Genomic DNA, 20,192 nt, shown 5'->3' with positions numbered 1-20,192 from the left:
TCTCTTTTTGGTCTATTTTATTTTGACGAATCTGTTTCTTGACGATTGCCATTAATTGCTTCGATCCTGGGAACTGCATTTTGTTTACTTAACTATTGGAGAGATAAGGCTGTCTGCTCTGTTTATACTGTGATGTCACCAAGTTTGGAGTATTAACCCAATTGTTGCTGAAATAAGAAGTGGTTTTCCTATATTTTTCTTTTAAAATGGCAATTAAGAAAGTGGCTGAGAATCTGGAAATAACTATGTTTCAGAGAATAATGAATGAGATTGAGATAACGAAAATTGAATTGAGTAAAATGAAGCAGGAGATTAAAGATATAAGGGTCCCTGTGAGAGAGGTGACCCTGGAAGGGGTCCCTGTGAGAGAGGAGACCCCGGAGATTGGAATAGGGGTCCCTGTGAGAGAGGAGACCCTGGAGACTGGAATAGGGGTCCCTGTGAGAGAGGAGATCCCGGAGATTGGAACAAACGTGGAACAGGAACAAGATTTGGAGTCTATGGACTTTAGAAATAAAATCTATTGTTTGGAACTCAATGTTATCTCTGAAGAAATTAATGAAGATTCTAGAGATAAAGTTATCAATGGCATGGATTATCTTCTGGACTGGAATGATGTGATGGAGCCCAATATAGAGAAAATCTATGGAATTAACTGCAGCCATGTGACAATGGAAAAACTTTTAAGAGATGACCCAGTGTATTTTGAAAAAAAGAACAGAGATATGATTTTACAGCAGTATTTCAGCAACTTATTCAGAATGGATGGCAAGAAAATATTTGGGATAGAGGTAATTCCCATCAGACTCTTATTATATGACTATGGCTTTGACAGCAAGATTATTATGGAATACTGATAATGGAAGATTGGATATTGAAATTACTGGACTTAACAAGACTACTGAAGATGGAAGATGGAAAATGGAACTAATAGAGATAATAGAACAATGGCTACTGAAATTACTGAACCTAACAGATTCTGATGTGATGGATTAATTGAAATGTTTATTTTGACTATGGTTATGACAATAAGATTATCATAATTAGTAATGAGATGGATTAATCGATATGCTTATCTGGAAAAAAAAATTGATAGATATATTTCTTAAAGAATTGAAACCTCTCTTTGACTTTTTGTGGAAAGAATAAAGTAATGTTTATGAGATTTGATGATTAAGTAAGATAACTACTGGAGGAAAGTGATTTTATAATATGACTTAAGAGACAGGATTGCTATATATTATAGACTTATAACTGATTTGATCTTTGACAAATGGGAAGTCAATATTTTACTCTTTATTTTTTATTTTTGTTTTTTTTTTTTTCTTCTTTTCTTTTTTTCTTTTTGTTTAACTATTTTTGATTTTGTTTTTTGTCTTTGAATGTTTTATGATTTTGTCTTGTATGTTTTATGAAAATCTGAATAAAAATTATTGAAAAAAAAAAAAAGAAAAAGACAGAGTGCCTCTTAGGCCCATAACAGCTTTGTGCCTGCTGAGGGGTGAGGTTAAGAACTGAATTTGTGATATGTGAAAGCATTTTCAGATAAAACCGTATTCATCACGTGACTGAAGAACATCATGGCTTAATTCCAGAACATGTGGATTAAATCCAGGGTACTGGATAATTAGGACTGTGGACCAAGTAGTCAGTTAAGAAGCAACAACTCTCAAGCATGAAGGCTATAGTATACTTTGATGGGTAGACAGATCACCATTTTAATTGGAAGCAATTAGCACTCAAGTTTACTAACTACACTTTAGTTCTGCTTTGTGAAGAAAGCTGAATACAAGGGCAGGGAGGGGACCTCTCTGATTATTTGGCTCTTTAAAGCTATCATTAACCTTCATGACTACACTGGGGGGAAAAAGCAGTCCCCAGAATAGCTATGCTTTCAGAATAACTCACATTATGCACAAAGAACTGTTATAATGCATCACTGTGTTCTGAAGCCAACCTTTTTAAAATAGCATCATCTTACTCAGCAAGTCCCACTGTATTTCTTCAAAGAATTGTACATTTGCTGGCTGAGTTGAGGTTAATTTTTATTTTATTTTTGCTAGGAATCCAAAACTTGAGATTTTGTTTTCTTTTTGTTTGCAGGACACAGTCTGTCTACTCTATCACTGCAAACCTATTCAAGGTAATATGGTTGCACACGTGTTGTTGACCAAGACTTCAACATTTTCCGTGTAATTAATGACTAACTAAACGGAGAACTAAATGAGGCTGACCAGGGCTGGTCAAGATACTGACTACCTGAGGCTAAGAACAGGAAGGGAATCCCTCCTGCCATGTACAAAAGCTACCCTGGTTTCCAGTATAGCAAATGCACACCTTTTGCAATAAATAATCCCTCAGGCCATTGGCATGCCTCTGATCTCCTTATTAAGTTGGTGTGCAAATGTATGGGCCAAAGTCTGATAGTGGATACATGCTTTAGATTGAAGGGTTTTTTTTGTAGTGTTTTGATTCTGGCTAAGGAATGTGCATTCACACATTCTATGACTGAAGAGAGCGCTGAGCCACTAGGTATGTAATGTACTGAAAGCTCTCATGGTTGTACACAATACAGAGACAGAGTTCAAAGTGTTAATCAGTTTTGTTACTGATCAGCTTGTTAAATGTACCAGCAGCAGGCCAGCCATCAGATTCTAACCCTTATCCATCATCTTTAGATACTAGCTGTGAAACCATTGATAAAACAGGACAAAGGATAAAAGGCATATATTGGATTTCATACTGTCTCTGAGTCTCCAGTGGCTATAAAACTAAATTAAATGCCAATGCTACTTGGTATTCTCTAAATGTGTTATAGAAAGAAAGGATTCATTTATATTTGGAAATTCAATAATTGGTCGCCTTCTCTTTAGTAACTACCAGAACAACCAAAGTGACTATCTTTCAAAGTGTGATGTGTTTAAATTGAGCTCTATTAAGGGCCTGCAAATAGATTCCAGGAGAATCTGGATAGCATCAATACAAAAAAGTGACCTTTCCATGTTCTTTTCTGCTTCTGCTTTTTATAGTTAATTGTAGAGTTGAATGTGAGCAGCAGCACACACATAACATTCAGCTACATCCTGCTGTTACCAATCAAACTATGAACATTAATCAATTAGTATGTGTGTGTGTGTGTGTGTGTGTGTGTGTGTGTGTGTGTGTGTGTGTGTGTGTGTGTGTGTGTGACCTTGGGAATTTAGTACAGAATCACTGATTTGTGAAGCTGGAAGGGTCAAGAAGATTATCTAGTCTGGGGTGGGATGTGTCAGTCAATTTCTGGTCCATGCCAGTTTTACATGTGTTCTTTCACAACTCTATTCTATCTCATTTCAGCATCAATCTCCAATCTTTTTTTTAAAGTCACACTAAAATGTGCAATATCTCTAGTACTTTTTAAACAAAGCAATCATTTTTTGTAAACATTTAACTCTTAAAAACACATACTGATACACTTTTTCAGCTGAGAACCATGCCACAAAATTTGGAGAGGTGCAAAAATGGAAGGATAACTGTGTTCTAATTTACATATTAGTTTGGGAGCTGCATATCAGGTAAGTTTACTTAAGATGAACCACTGAACAAAATCCTCTAGCATCCCTACTCTAGACACACAAGATTTAGAATCCTCTCTGAATTTCTTTGCATTTATTCCAAGTTCAATTCCTCCTGCTTGAACACTGTTGACCAAAAATGGATAAAGGGGAAGGCTGCCAGTGTGGCATACAAAAGGTAGAAACAATTTGTAGTCCTTACTGGAAATGCCATATTAAATTCATCCAAGATTATAATTTGCTTTTTACGTGGCCACAATGTATTAGTGGTTCACAGTAATTCCATACAGGAAGATGATGTATGTTGTTTGGGTGGAGGAGCTATTAGTGTATATATATATATAAAGAGAAAAGTTCTCGAGCAATGAATTTTATTTGTACTATCCATTAAAAGTAAATCTATTAAATACAACTGTACCTATAGAATGATTTCCAGCTACGCAAGATTTATCAGTATGGGCACATCAGTTATAAGTGTCACTGAGTCACAGTAATAAGCATACAGATTTCTAAAAAACATTTGGAAGGTCATGGCTCTTTCAAGCATAATTACTCATTGTGCATGGACTTCTCTGCCTGCCAGGAAACAAGTGTTCACATTCGACCTGTGCCTGGACAAGAATAATTGCAAGATTGGGATAGTAATCAGTAAAAGAACGTAAGAACATAAGAAGAGCCTGCTGGATCAGGCCAGTGGCCCATCTAGTCCAGCATCCTGTTCTCACAGTGGCCAACCAGGTGCCTGGGGAAAGCCCGCAAGCAGGACCCGAGTGCAAGAACACTCTCCCCTCCTGAGGCTTCCGGCAACTGGTTTTCAGAAGCATGCTGCCTCTGACTAGGGTGGCACAGCACAGCCATCACGGCTAGTAGCCATTGATAGCCCTGTCCTCCATGAATTTGTCTAATCTTCTTTTAAAGCCATCCAAGCTGGTGGCTATTACTGCATCTTGTGGGAGCAAGTTCCATAGTTTAACTATGCGCTGAGTAAAGAAGTACTTCCTTTTGTCTGTCCTGAATCTTCCAACATTCAGCTTCTTTGAAGACCAGAGCTAACTGATCTATAGCAGAGGGGGCAGCAGCAGCAGCAGCAGCACAGAAGAGCAAGTTTTGACTGACTTTACACAGAGTGGCAGCATTAGAATCTTGAAAAAAATGTACCTTTTATTAGTAGACTTGGCTGCTGCATATGATACAAAGCTTTTAAAAATTATATATTCATATACATGTGGAAGTTTTCGGAGTAAATCTTTTGAATCCCCTGTTTTTCTTTTTCTTATTGCTAGTTTTTACTCTTGTAGCAGAGGAAAATATTTCTTTATAAATAGAACCCTGTGTTATTAAATTATTTACTCCAATAACTTCCACATGTATAACAAGATCACCTGACATAACTTACAGAAATGACTCCACAACAATAATAGATCTCACTGCAGGCAAAATGTCACCTAATGAAATTAGGCTTCTATCTAAAGGCCTCAACCCTTGCTCGACACCTAGAGAGCACCACATAGCACAAATGAAATGTGACATCAAAGCATTTGAAAGACAACAGAGATCCTCTGCTACAGTTTCTGCTACCTAAATCTTGGACACCGGATATCAACAGGAATCCCGTCCTAGAAACCTTTTTCTTATCAATAAACAGAGTCATTAACAACCATACAGCAACTTCTATTCATGACAACCTTTCAAAAGAAGAAAGAATAGCCCTAAAGAACCTTCAGATGAGAAGGGATGTCATCAAGCCTGCGGATCAGGGTGGTGCTGTCGTGGTACTTAACGCTACAGACTACATAGCAGAAGGTCAAACACAACAAAGGAGGAAACAACATATAGATGTCTTGACAAAAACAAAACAAATCTCAATACTCATATCATTAAAACTATACAAAACCTTACAAGTAGGAAACTTCTTAAAGAGGAGACTGCTGATCTCCTTGTTAATCCAAATCCCACCCCTGGAAGGTTTTACATGCTGCCTAAAATCCACAAAGCCAACAATCCTGGTCGCCCAACTGTCTCAGGTAACAACACAGCTACTGAAAGGATTTCTCTGCACACTGACTTAAATTTACAAAACATGGCACAAAACCTCTCATCATATATTGAAAACACTAATGACTTCTTACTTAAAATTGAGTCTTTAAACAAGCAGTATCAATTCCACAACAATACTATACTAGCTACTTTAGATGTCACATCTCTTTGCACCAATATACCATATAATGTTCAGGCTTTAAATGAGTTCCTTGACACCAGAGATAGAAACAATCCTCCAACAGAGGTTATCACAACTTTAGCTACACTAGTCCTGACTTGCAACAACTTTACATTCAATGGAGAACACTACAAGGCACAAGCTATGGGGACTCACATGGCTCTATCATATGCAAATCTATTTATGGGTAAATTGGAACAAGAGATCCTCAAAAAGGCCATTAACAAACCACGTACATAGTGGCGATACACTGATGACATCTTTATGGTCTGGACTAATGGTAAAGGGTGTTTAGAACAATTTAAAAATTACATAAACTCTATCCATCCATTAAATTTACATTTAATAGTACAAATAATCCTCACATCCCTTTTCTTGATGTCCTTCTCACCATTGAAAACAACAAAATAGCCACTGATCTCTACAGCAAACCCACTGATGTCCACACCTATCTAAAGTGGAAATCCTGCCAACCTAAGCATATCAAGAAAAACATTGTGTATAGCTTAGCTCTGAGAATCAAACTTATTTGCAACAATGAGGATAAATATCAGAGAAGGATCAGTGAACTTAAAGAACACCTACTTCTGAGAGGATATCCTCCACATATTATTGATTGCAACATCCACTAAGCTCCATTCTGTCCAGAGAAAACCTCCTCCATCATAATGAGGTGTCAAAGAACAACAACAGATTCCATTTGTGGTAGATTTCCATCCAGCATCTCCTAACTATCACTGAGCAATGAGGACTACCCATCGCTAGCAAACTCTGAACATCTTGTTAGAGCCATCAACAAGCCCTCCTGTTGTAGCCTTTCGCCAGCCTCCAAATTTACACAGACTGTTAGTGAGAGCTGTGCTTAAGCCACCCATCAGCAATCCTGGGTCTCATCCTTGTCACTCCAAACGCTGTATCACCTGTGTGTAACTCAGGGAGTCAGCTACTTTCAACAGCACTAGGACAGGAAGAACATATTACATGAAACAGAACATCACCTGCAGGTCCCGCAATATAATTTATGTCACTGAATGCAAAAGACCAGGATGTCATATCCAATACGTAGGAAAAACTACAACTGACCTACGCACACGCTTCAGAAACCACAAATCGGCAATCTTGACAAAAAAGTGGAGCAACCAGTTGTAAAACATTTCAACACAGAGGGCCATAGCCTGTTTGACTTTTCTGTAACAGCAATAGAGATGCCAACAGATCCAGCAGCATTGACTAAGAGGGGGAATTTTGGTATATACTCTCTGGACACATTGGCAACACATGGCCTTAACTTGGAGGACAGTACAAGTATTACTTAGCTTTTGCAAAGGAAGCTGCTCTGAGCATTCCATCCTCAAAGCTCTATAACTTGGTAACTGCATTTGTATGTTAGCAGCTGATGAAGGTGGAAGCCAAAATGTTTTGGTAGAACAATAAAAACTTCTGTTTTGTTAATCACAATTATGTGCATATATTTTTAGGTGAACGGCATCCTTATAGGGATCGAGAGCAAGCTTGGGTGAAGTTTTGTTTGTTGCTTTCAAAGCGCTCTCTCTCATTTTCTCAAAAATAAACAATACATTCAACATATACAAATATAGAGAACATCACACATAAGTACATAAACCAATTAGAGAAAAAACATTAATCCAAAATGCATACCCAGGTAAGGATAAGAGGGTAACAAATTAAAACTCCCCTGTGGTCTCCAGATCTGGTCACTCTTGCAGAGATGCATCAGGGCACATGCTGAAGAATTTGGAAGGAGTTATCACAAAACCTGAAGCACTGATTACTGGAAAAAATATTTTTCATACCCAAGCAAGCAAATGCCAAGACAATGTTTTAATGTTCAAACTCATGCTAATAATATTTTTTGCCAGGGTAAAATCCTATTTAAGGCAATAGGATTTATATAATTGTTAGTTCCTTATTAAAGCAGTGAAAAATTAAAAGGTTATGGTCTTGGAGGTGCTGCATACTTACCAATCAGTTTGCTATCAATCTTGCCTTTATCCATTTTAATGAATAAACTAAGTGGTAGAGTTTCATTTTCAACAGGAATCTGAAGGGTGAGGGAAGACAATGGTTATCTCCTTCAGAAATAATCTGAAGTCTTAACCCATTCATCCCAAATCAAGTAGCTTATTACCATGGTCATATTGTGATTGCTGTATCTTCAAAATTGATGGCACCAATTCTTCTACTAGGAGATTCATTCATAGCCATGTTATTTTAACACTGAGGCTGGAATCCAATACATTTCTACTCAGAAGTAAGCTCCATTGCATTCAATGGGACTTACTCCCAGGTAAGTGTGTATTGGATTGCAGCCTTAATTGTTGTAACGTTTCAGAAAGCATAGAAAACAGATGAATATAACAGAAAATGTTCACACACACACACACACACACACACACACACAAGCTCATCCTTACAGGCACACAAAGTGGAAGTGTAATGTTTAGTCACTTTTTAAGCGACAAATATCAGTGGGTGTTTTGTTGTTTGTTAAATAAATGGTTCCTTCTAAGAACCGAGTAATACATGAACACAAACACACATTAAATGGCTTTCATTCTAGATGTAAAGATACATTTAGAAAGTGACTACCACAGCAAATCTCTGTCTTGCAGAGAAAGCAAAGAGGGAAATTTAACAATCTTTTATTATATCATATATGTAGTTTGTCCAAAAACTTAAATATATTCTTGGCTGCTACAACAAATATGAATGACAGAAATGGGGAAATCTCATCAACATTCACAAGCAAAGTTCAGCAATCCCTCCAGCACTGGACTTTTCTTAAGATATGTCATCAACATTAAGCCATGCCCAGCTCTGTACATTTGTAGTAGCATGCACATAATATACGTAACAGAAAACAAGACAGATTTCCTGCAATATGGGACCAAAGGAAGATGTTCCTTCTCATACTATATTGGCCTTTGGTCAACGCAACAGAATGGGATATGGCTTATGAGTCGGCTGATCAATGTTAAACCAGAGTTCCCCAGTTCAAATGTGGAACTCTGGCTTAATACAAGCAACATTTCCGTCCCAAAGATGGCACTCAAAGGAAGGAGGGGAGGGGCAAAGAAAGGAAGTCTGAATATGGCCAATATGTTGATTGCAGGTGGCAAGATGAACTTGATGATGAATTTATTTTTATTTTATTTAACAAAATGTATGTACTGCTAGATTGTAATAAAGCCTCAATGCAGTTTACAAAACAATAAAAAATTCAAATTATCAATAACAACCAGTTAAAAAAGGCATTTACAAACATTCAAAAATAAATTAAAATCAACAATAAGCTAAAAATAGATTAAAACATATGTAACTTCTACATGTCTGGCTAGGCTTACCTAAACAAAAATGTTTTAAGCAGGTGCTGAAAAAGGTAAAATGAAAGTGGCTACCTGATGCCAATAGGCAGGGAGTTCCAAAGTGTAGGTGCTGGCACACTAAAAGATGGATTTCTTACAACTGTGGAATGAGTATTATGTGGCACCTATAAGAGTGCCAGTTCCACAGATCGAAGCAGCTGAGTGGGCATATACAGAGTAAGGTGATCCTGCAAGTAAACTGGTCCCAAGCTGTTAAGGGCTAATAGCAACACCTAGAACCTGGCTTTGTAGCAAATCGGGAACCAGTGCAGTTCTTTTAGCAGAAGTGTAATATGCTGCCATGGTCTCCCATCAGCAGTCGCGCTGCAGCACTGTGCACTAACTGGAGCTTCTTGATCAAGTGCAAGGGAGGCCCCACATAAAGTGCATTGCAGTAATCCACTCTTCAGCTCAGCCTTAAAGAAAGCAAAATACAAAGAGATCTGTAACACTGCCTCTCAATTCCTAATATTTACCGGTTCGCTTTCAAAGACGAAAGTTCCATCAGATGTTTTTTCCACTGTGGTCTCAAACTGAACGTGGTTATTTCCAATTATGAAATGGCTACCCTGTGAAAGGCAAAATATTAGACTTAGAATACCAGCAGTAGACCAATAGTAGTTTCACTGAGCAATATACCTTCCATCTCTAGAAATAACAAGATCAAACAGAGAACCTTAATCATTAAGCTGTGACAATTTCAATCACAAATATAACACAGAAAGTATAAGCACTTTAGGCAGGATTTTACAACATTTTCTGATGCCCCAAATTTTTTGTATAAAACTTTTATTGGTTTTCACAATAATATACATATTTGTCTCAAAAACCATCAGCAGGCATTACAAATCACATAGATATAACTCTTATACCAATTAAGTATTCAGCATATCTAAGAGAAAATCCCAGCTGCCCTCTCAACCTCCCTTCCCTCAACTACCCTCCTCCAACCCCCAAGGTGGTATAACTTAGAAAACATATCACCTATTTATTTGTTTGTTTTTCCCATTAATAGCTGATGGGACCTATGGTACTTCACATATGTCAAGGCTGTCTGTTAGATGCTAAAGATACATGCAGTGTTACTCATTCCAAATACTAGTGTAACGGGATGGGTTTTTTTGGTTATTTTCTTTCCTATAAACATAGGCTATGAATAGAAACCTGTAATGACCTTATATGTTAAAAACTGTAAATATGGTAAGTGCGGGTTTATATAGGGATATATGGTAAATGAATTGAGTAAGAGGGGAGTACATGGGCTAGAAAGCAGGAGAATGTTGGATGATGATTGGCTGAATGTTTGAATGGCTGAAGGTATAAATAAGAGGATGACAGGTGAGTTGGGGAGGTTGTTGGGGGGAGTTGAGAGGAGAGTGATTGGAAGGGAGTTGAAGTGGGAGGCAGTTGGGATTGAGTTGACAGAGTTCTGAGGGAGGTTTGGATTCTATTAGGCTGATATTTGGACACAATATATATAACTGGAAACATAAGAGTGATACTATATGAAACCATACGCTTGTTAAACATTCCTAAATTAATCTTGTTATTTCCTAGTGTTATCAAATAAATACTTTTATTGGTTTACCAAAAGCCTGATCCTTGGCTGGAGATATACAGACCAGAAGTGAGGGCAGGGTAAAAAAAGTAAAAAAGGAATGGGTGCATGCAATCTGAATATAAATGAACTTAGACTTATCTGACATCTATAGAAGTCTGTATCTCTCTCTTTCAGATGCTTTTTTTAAAAGCATAGGAATTTAATGTAATTCAATGATAGTGAGATTGTAAAGGGTTCTGCAGTAAGTACAGATAAAAATTGCAGACAATTTTCTTGCTATACCAGTATAAATGGTAATCAGATTGTTGTTAGACTGAACAATGTTCACAATACAATTGCTGGTATCATTTGGGGTATCACATCTATGGAAGCTGGGGGCTTTGGATTGTGCTGTCTTCTGCAAAGGGAACCCAAGGACAGTAAAAAGCCTTGGGTGGAGAGTATATTGATTTAGACTCCTTGCCAAAAAGGTCTTTAGGTTTCCAGCCACAGGTTTCATGTCTGGTAACCTCCTCAGAGATTCCTGATAGTGTCCCCCCTCAGTAGAAGTTGCCTATAAACAGCAGTCCCCTTTAGGATGCACACCTTAATGTGGTGAGGGGGTTTGAAAGTGTTGAAGAAACTGAGAGCAATGCCATCAGGAGTCTAGACCAAGAGGATAGACTCCTAGCAGGGGCACCCAAGGCGGAATGGTCAAAGCTGAGACACCAGACTAAGATGCATCCAAACTCAGAGGAAGGAAATGGTAAACCACCTCTGAATACCACGAAAACCTTATGAACAGAGTATCCAAAATGCAACACAAGATAGTGCTTGAAGATGAGACCCCAGGTCAGAAGGCACTCACCAAGCTACTGGGGAAGAACAAAGGACAAGTACAAAGCAGACTGCGGTACAGATCAGGAACTGGTCGTATTGAAAATCACAGTAAAGCTAAAGAAGAACAACAAAGCAATCATAATGCCAAAATACAATTTAAATAACATCCCAGAAGAATATAAAGATCAAATAAGGAACAGATTTGAGGCTTAAACTTAGTTGACAGAGAACCAGAAGAACTATGGACTGAAGTGAGGGACATTATCAGGGAAGCAGGGCTGTGGAGTCGGAGTCGTGGAGTCGGAGTCGTGGAGTCGGAAGCAATTTTGGGTGGAGTCAGAGTCAGAACAAATGTACCGACTCAGACTTCAAAATAAATTTTGATTGACAATTTTTTAAAAATATAAATTCAAAATGTCAAAGAAGCTTCCCATGAAGTCAGCTGTAATTGAGCATTTCACCATAACTCACGATGGAAAACATTTTGTATGTCAGTGTATGACACAGGACCCAGATGAAGACAAATGCTGTGATGCCAAGATCAGCACATATTCAGGCAGCGATAAAAATGCTCCTATGAGAGCTTCCAATTTAAAAAGACATTTACAGCCCTTTCCAGGGCTGTGGAGTTGAACAATTTTGGGTGGAGTTGAAGTCGGACAGTAGAAAAATAGAGAAGTCGGAGTCAGAGGTTTGGCGTACCGACTCCACAGCCCTGCAGGGAAGAATGCAAAATGACAATACCTCTAGTTAAAAAGAGAGAAATACCTCAGTGGATGACTGAAGAAACTCTTGAAATGGTTAAAGAGAGAAAGAAAGCAAAAGCAAAAGGAGATAGAAACACGGTCAGAATCCTAAATGCAACAATACAGCGACTAGTATGTAGAGACAAAGAAAACTATTACAATAGTTATTGTATAGAAATAGAAGAGGACAACAAAAAGGGAAGAACAAGAGCCCTATTCCAAAAGATTAGAGAAATGAAAGGGAAATTTAAACCATGAGTTGGGATGTTGAATAATCAACAGGAGAACACACTGACTGACCGAGATGAAATAAAAGGAAGATGGAAGCAATACACTGAAGTACTCTATAAAAGAGATGCCAGGATGACAGATTCATTCACGGCGGAACCATATGATGAAGAACCAGAAATTTTAGAATGTGAGGTAAAAGCTGCCCTAAAAATACTTGGAAGAAACAAATCACCAGGAACAGATGGCATACCAATAGAGTTGCTACGAGCTACTGAGACTGAATCTGTCCAAATTTTGACAATTTTTTTCAAGAAATATGGAAAACTAAACAATGGCCCACAGACTGGAAGAGTTCAATATATATCCCAATTCTAAAGAAAGGGAATCCCAGGGAATGCAGTAATTATCGAACTATTGCCTTAATATCCCATGCAAGTAAAGTAATGCTCAAGATTCTACAACAAAGGCTCTTACCAGATATGGAACGAGAAATGCCAGACGTCCAAGCTGGATTTAGAAAGGGAAGAGACACCAGAGATCATATCGCAAACATATGTTGGATAATGGAACGGACCAAGGAATTTCAGAAGAAAATCACCCTGTGCTTTATAGATTACAGCAAAGCCTTTGACTGTGTAGATCATGAAAAACTATGGAATGTTTTAAAAGAAATGGGGTGCCACAGCATCTGATTGTCCTGATGTACAACCTATACTCTGCACAAGAGGCTATTGTGGAGACAGAATATGGAGAAACAGATTGCTTCCCCACAGGAAAGGGTGTGAGACAGGGGTGTAGTTTATCACCCTATTTGTTTAATCTGTATGCAGAACATATCATACGGAAAGCGGGATTGGACCAAGATGAAGGAGGTGTAAAAATTGGAGGGAAAAATATCAATAATTTAAGATATGCAGGATACCATACTATTAGCAGAAACCAGTAATGATTTGAAAAGAATGCTGATGAAAGATAAAGAGGAAAGCACAAAAGCAGGACTACAGCTGAATGTCAAGAAGACTAAAGTAATGACAACAGAAGATTTATGTAACTTTAAAGTTGATAATGAGAACATTGAACTTGTCAAGGATTATGAATACCTCGGCACAGTCATTAACCAAAATGGAGACAACAGTCAAGAAATCAGAAGAAGGCTAGGACTGGGGAGGGCAGCTATGAGAGAACTAGAAAAGGTCCTCAAATACAAAGATGTATTAATGGGGAATTTTATATATCCACACATATATAATCATAGATATTAAAAAGGAATATGTTTTATGGTCATAAGGAATTTAGCATAGGCCTGAAGGCTTGTTGAGAACAGGCTCACAGAGAATCCTAAAAACTATAGAAAAAGCAGGCAAAGTAAAAGTTTGAACTCTTGGGTTCTTGCCAAATCAGCCGGTGCATGAGTGACATTTATTAATTGATCTATTGTTCTGATTCAAAGCAAGCATTTAAGATGGTAAGCAGTGATTGATATGATATTTGTTTTAATCCAGGGAAATAATTTCTTGTACAGAGCAAGAACTTCCTCTAGGGAAAAATTATGAAACATGTATCAAAAGTTATAATGGGACAAACAGTGTGATTTTACAATGATTTTAAAATAACCCAGTGTGTTACATTATATTTACAACTTTGTAAGTGTGTTTTTATTAAGAAAAAGGTACTCTGGGGTGGCCTGCCTCCTCTATATCTCTAAGGCTGAAAGATACTAGTTAGCCAGAGTCACCCAGTCTTTTCCTTAGTCTGTGTGGCTTCAAAATAAAACTCAGTGTTTTAAAAATAATTCCCTCTCTTGAGCTATGTATTTTATAAGTAAAGAAATGGGATTTCTGAGAAAGTATAAGGACATAAAAACCCCTATGGCAAAGGAATAGGATTGGGGGGTGCTCATACATTCCCAAGCACCCTAAGTTGAGGCAAACTTAACTCAAAGAACCTGTTCAAATATCTCCAAGAGTACCTGGGTCAGCGTGGCCAATCAGAACAATGAAAACAATGAGAACAATGTAAGTACAAGGATGCTTGAAAGCACATTCACAATGGTACTGGCCTGAAAATTCATTAGTCAAGGTGGACAGCAGAACAATGGTAACATTAATGAGATGGACAGAATTTTGGAATCAGCATGGAGTTGCCTAATGCTTTCTGATTGGTTTGGAAACAATTGTAGAGATGAAGAACTGTGATGTTAGGTGGGCAAGAACTCATGAGATTGTCTGTCACATGCTGTAACTGTACTCTATAAAAGAGCTTGCACACAGTTGTCTCAGTGCAGTCTCTCCTGGATGTTTCTGGGAGGCTGACCCTGCATATGCTTGTAAAGAATAAAGGCCTACCTTTTTGCTTCAAGCCTGTCTCTTAGAATTGTTTTTTTTAAGGACCCCCAGCAAAAGATCCCAATGGAGAAAAATTCTCCATCAGTATCACTGAACACCAAAGTCAGGATCATTCAGACCACGGTATTCCTGATTTCTATGTATGGATGTGAAAGTCGGACAGTGAAAAAAGCAGATAAGAGAAAAATCAACTCATCTGAAATGTGGTGTTGGAGGAAAGCTTTGTGCATACCATTGACCGCAAAAAAGACAAATAATTGGGTGTTAGAACAAATTAAACCAGAACTGTCACTAGAAGCTAAAATGATGAAACTGAGGTTTCATACTTTGGACACATCATGAGAAGACCTGATTCACTAGAAAAGACAATAATGCTGGGAAAAACAGAAGGGAGTAGAAAAAGAGGAAGACCAAACAAGAGATGGATTGATTCCATAAAGGAAGCCACAGACCTGAACTTAAAAGATCTGAACAGGGTGGTTTATGACAGATGCTCTTGAAGGTCACTGATTCATAGGGTTGCCATAAGTCGTAATCAACTTGAAGGCACATAACAACAACAACATAAACAGCAGGGTCAGGCATTGAGATAGCTCCTGGGCAGATGATCAAGGTCATAAGTATCACTGGAATCAAGGAAGTGTGTCACATTGTCTTTGTGGTGCTGTTTCAACCATGAGGACATACGACAGATGAACTGAGTCCTGCATTAACCATCATTTTGTCATTACTTTACAGAGAGCTTTTGGGACTTAATGCTTAATACAATATGGTGGCCCTGCCTGAATTGATAACTGAACTTGTTTCATGCTTCTGCTAGATATACTCCTGGTGCTATAGGCAAATCATCATCATAAATGAACATATTTAGGAATAATAATTCTTCCTCAGAGTATTCCTGCTTAAGTCACTTCAAAAGTGTATGCATGCACAGAGAGAACAGTATTACATATGTATTCCTGTTTATAGCTCAACACAGCTGCATTAGACCCACACCCAAACGTTTTTTATTTTTTCCTGTAATTAAAATCCCACAAATATTGATTTCTATATTCAAGCTGAAACATAGAGAGCTCTGAACTACATTTAGAACAGCTGCCCACTGAATATGAAACACTAATTTCTCAAGGGGCTGTGTCACAATACATAGAGACCTATGGAGGAGGGGTAAAACTTTGCTTAATGGACTATTTCATAATAATCTGTATTCACATAAAAGTATCATGCTAACTCAAGACTCTAAGCACAGAGCTCCATGTATTACTACATTGAAGATATAACCTCTCAAATACGGTACTTCAGATACAGCCACTGAGGCAAGAAAAGTGGTGGAATTCTCTGGAAGGAATGGATGAGATAGCTGAAGGTAGAACATGACTGAGAAAGAACAGAGCCACCATTGATGGGTCACACTTGGCTGCCACACCCTCTCTTTATTTTTCAAGATTGCAGATTATTCTTTTTCCGTACCAGTCAGTGGTCTCTAAACCGGAGACCCACAGCAATAGCTAGAGAGCTGATTTAAGAGCTGTTTATATAATTCACTTACATTCCACATAGTAGAGATTAGAGCTATTTTGCAACATTAGCACATTTTTGCTGACCATGGAGAAAGGAAGAAAAGTAATAGTTTTATCATCACTGATAAGTTTCAAGGAAATAATTGTGGCTACAGAACAAAGGTATGAAATACAACAGTCACTTCAACAAAAGACATAAACTAGACAAACATATTCCTCTGTTCATTATAACATTATTATTTAAATGCAACAAATAGTATAAGTAAATCAAAAAACTAAAAACATCTAGGTTCTTAATTATTTACCCCACAGCTAGTCTACACTATTGAAGATTAATATGAAATTTACAAATTATTTATGAAAGCAAGCTTAACGAAACTGCACAATCATCAGTCATGTATAAATCCAATTACTAAATGGCTACTTGGAAACGCATGACTTTTTTGCACAAGGAGTTTGTAAATAGTGGAATTCAGAAGAGAACACCCATAACACTATTTGACAACTGTTGGGTTGTATACATTAAAATATATTCAAGCACTTCATGAAATTTACCTGATAGAAATCTAGATTCTTTCCTTCAAAATATACTTTTGTTGAGACTTCCATAGGAATTATGTTAGGGCTGGGATTTAGAAAGTGTGGGCATTCTTCTGCCTAGGAAATAAACATTTTCATATGTGATTAAAAATAGAAATATTGCATCATAAAACATCTGAACATACTTGGGACAATATAATTTTTGGTGTTCTGAAGATCTTCACACTTTGCTCAGAGAGTGACAGATTTGACTACAGTTTTTCAAATTAGACATGCTAAAAATGACTGCAGCATATGCTGAACTATCATTCCCATTCTTGAAATTTCTTTCCACCTATTAAAGTAAAACAGCAAAATGGACTGTAAAGAAAACACTGAACTGCTTTTTAATCACTTAACCGAATATTTTTATTTTCATGCCTCTACCAAGGCGTTAGAAAAGCTGCAGAAAAATATTTCAGAATGTTGATCTTTCTTTGCAATTCATTTACAGTTGTTTCAGAAAAGAAGGAAAAATACACACCACCTTCTTAAATGTTTAAATAAGATCTGCTCATTCTATTTTAAAAAATTTACCTTGTTTTGTTTAATCACATCTTCTTCTAAAGAAGAGTCTTCACAGATATGTTTCTTCCAATCCCACTGGCAATTCCATCTACTGCTTGCACAGGAATAGCACCTGCATGGATAAACCAGAAGGTTAGAACTGTTTTTGTATTGCATTTTCCATTGTTCCTTTCTTTCCAGTTCTTTTATAAGCCTCCCTAATAATTTCATTATATATAGCAATAAATATCACTTCATTTTCAGAGAAAAAAATTAATATGGATACTTGGCTGCTACATGAACAGCCAAGGATGCTCTTGCAGAATTCCAGGTGCAACACACAGTAACAAAGTGTTTTGCAAGAGGGAACACAAAGTAAGTTGGAAATTCAGGACTCTGAGAGGAGTCATGCCCTCAAGATGGCCAGGCCATCATGGAATAAGCAACTATATTGTAAGTTGGTCTACTGTAACTATATTTTTTCCACCCAAGATAGACCTAAAAAGTGTAGAAAGGTGAGAGACTAAGTAACTGGTCTACAACCATTAAATGCAAAGTACTCTGGATTTTAGAAAACATTTACTATTTCACAAATCCTAATACAATTCAAGGACTCTTAAACTTTGTTTTGAGTGAAACTTACTTAATAAATGAAGAAAATAATTTCTTTGTTCAAGCATAAAATTGAAAAAGCAAAGATGGACAGAACAAAACAAAGATGGACAGAATGTATTGCTACTTTAGAAATATCACCAAAGATCAAATCCAGTGGAATATGACATAACAGACAAATTACAAGAAAAGCTGAAATAGGGCAACATGCTTTTCGTAATGTATTTTATTGATCCCGATAGAAGAGCTGTGGAAGGCAAAAGGCTTATGGAAAAGAATAAGAACACTTCAGTTCACTTAAGACATAAACAGGAACAGTCAAGAAGTTGTTTGCACATCTTTTGCTGATGCCCCATAGGAAAACCTTCCTCTTACTTTGAGAGACTCCACTTTGATTTGAAAAACATTAACTATTATAATATTTGAATGTGTATAGGATTAGGGGGAGGGGGAGACATGAGAATTAAGCAGCTAGATACTTACGGTTCATTTTCAATTCGGTTTATAGCTTTTTCACAATCATAAAAAGGATATGTGCCCGATGCAAGCAATATATTATCACCAATGGTCAGACGCAGTGGAACCAAGACATAATCTACAAAAAAAATTAGAGATTTATTTGACTGAGATTGCTTTATATAGCCTTCTGAAGCATTCTTTGAACCTGTGGGGTTAGAGTGTGAATCGTTTGTTCACTCTGAATGAAACAGCATTAAATGCTCAGGAACTAAAAGGAGAAAAAGCTGATGGGAGAAGTATGATAAAATATTTAAAAGCTCTAAACTATTAAAAGTAGGAAAATGCCTATAATCTATTATACTTCTGAAACATGCAAGTCAGAAAAACCAAAAGAAATAAGATGCATGAATTCAGAAGATTAAATATTTTTTAAAAAAGTTTTTATATTGACAGTGTGTGCAATTTATGAATTCTACACTATGAATAAAACAGATGACTTTAGGGTTTCTGAAATAACCAATATGTGCTCAAAATAACAAGCTAAACCTAGCATTTTGGAAAGCTATTCTATAGCAAATACTTCCTATATTAATAGGTTTCTAATCTGGATTATTACTGAACTAAAGATGATGATCTATACATATAAAATTGGAACTTTCTCAATGAGGCTTCCAACTATTTCTCTTATGGAAACCATTAAGCCTTTCTGACAATCTATTTCACATGCTATTGAGCAATTACAAACTCAGCTTTCTTGTAACAGCTTTTTGAAAGAGTGGTGACAGCTTAGATTTAAGTCTACTTTATGAAGAATTCTGTTGAAAATCCCAGGTTGTTTTTCACTTTAGCCCATGTTCTGGGGTCAACCGAAAATTGGATTTTGAAAATTTTATTTTTAAAAAAGTACCAGTTCAGAGTTTTTTTTTTAAAAAAACCTAATATTTACATATTTAAATAGCATAGATTATTGCCTTTTGCCAATCTTCTCAGGAGAAATATGGCTGTGACTGGAAGCGTTTGTTAGAGTCCACGGGGAACCACTGACTCTCACATGCAACAATCTGCAAGAGATGGCATCATGTAGCAAAACTTGTGTGCACTTTACTTTCTAGAAAAATATACAGATTCTAACATATAGAAAATGCATATACAGAAAGGCCACAAATCAACTTATTTGTGTGGTGTCCAGTAATTACTGAACACTGAATACTTAATTCCATAAACTGCCGCCCTGGGCTCCTTCTGCGGGGAAGGGTGGGAAGGGTGGGATGGCGTGCGTAACTGAAACCTCGGTGGGCGATCAGGGAGGAGTTGCTCTTTCCCAGCTCTGCCCACCTGGGTATACGGTTCAGCATCATGGTAGAACCGAAGGATGGGGAGGTGGGGTTGCTGTGGTCTATAGGAGTTCTTTCTCACTCACCAAGCACCCTGTCCAGGTGTCGACTGGTTTGGAGTGTCTCCACCTTGTGCTGGGCCAGAGAGACAGACTGGGAATTTTGTTGGTGTACCGCCCACCCTGCTGCCCAACAAATTCCCTAACTGAGCTGACAGAGGTAGTCTCGGAGGTATTGCTGCGGTCCCCTAGACTATTGGTACTGGGGGACTTCAACATCCATGCCGAGACTGCTCTATCTGGGGCGGCTCAGGACTTCATG

General features: G+C 37.4%; 1 protein-coding gene across 8 annotated transcripts in view; it reads right to left on the bottom strand.

Annotated features, from left to right (window-relative positions):
• Positions 1 to 20,192, bottom strand: part of PLXNB2 (plexin B2) — a 519,751-nt gene that overhangs the window by 85,883 nt on the left and 413,676 nt on the right. For all 8 annotated transcript variants that reach the window (XM_061640183.1, XM_061640184.1, XM_061640185.1 and 5 more), the window contains 5 exons: positions 18,562 to 18,673; positions 17,497 to 17,599; positions 16,936 to 17,037; positions 9,635 to 9,727; positions 7,756 to 7,834 (listed from right to left, as the gene is read on the bottom strand). In XM_061640183.1, coding sequence (XP_061496167.1) covers positions 7,756 to 7,834; positions 9,635 to 9,727; positions 16,936 to 17,037; positions 17,497 to 17,599; positions 18,562 to 18,673 — 489 coding nt within the window. The remainder of the gene's footprint in view (positions 1 to 7,755; positions 7,835 to 9,634; positions 9,728 to 16,935; positions 17,038 to 17,496; positions 17,600 to 18,561; positions 18,674 to 20,192) is intronic.

The sequence above is a fragment of the Rhineura floridana genome, chromosome 8 (genome assembly GCF_030035675.1).
Source record: "Rhineura floridana isolate rRhiFlo1 chromosome 8, rRhiFlo1.hap2, whole genome shotgun sequence".
Classification (NCBI taxonomy): domain Eukaryota; kingdom Metazoa; phylum Chordata; class Lepidosauria; order Squamata; family Rhineuridae; genus Rhineura; species Rhineura floridana.
The sequence above is the reverse complement of the archived record's forward strand: the minus strand, read 5'-3'. Positions and strand labels throughout refer to the sequence as shown.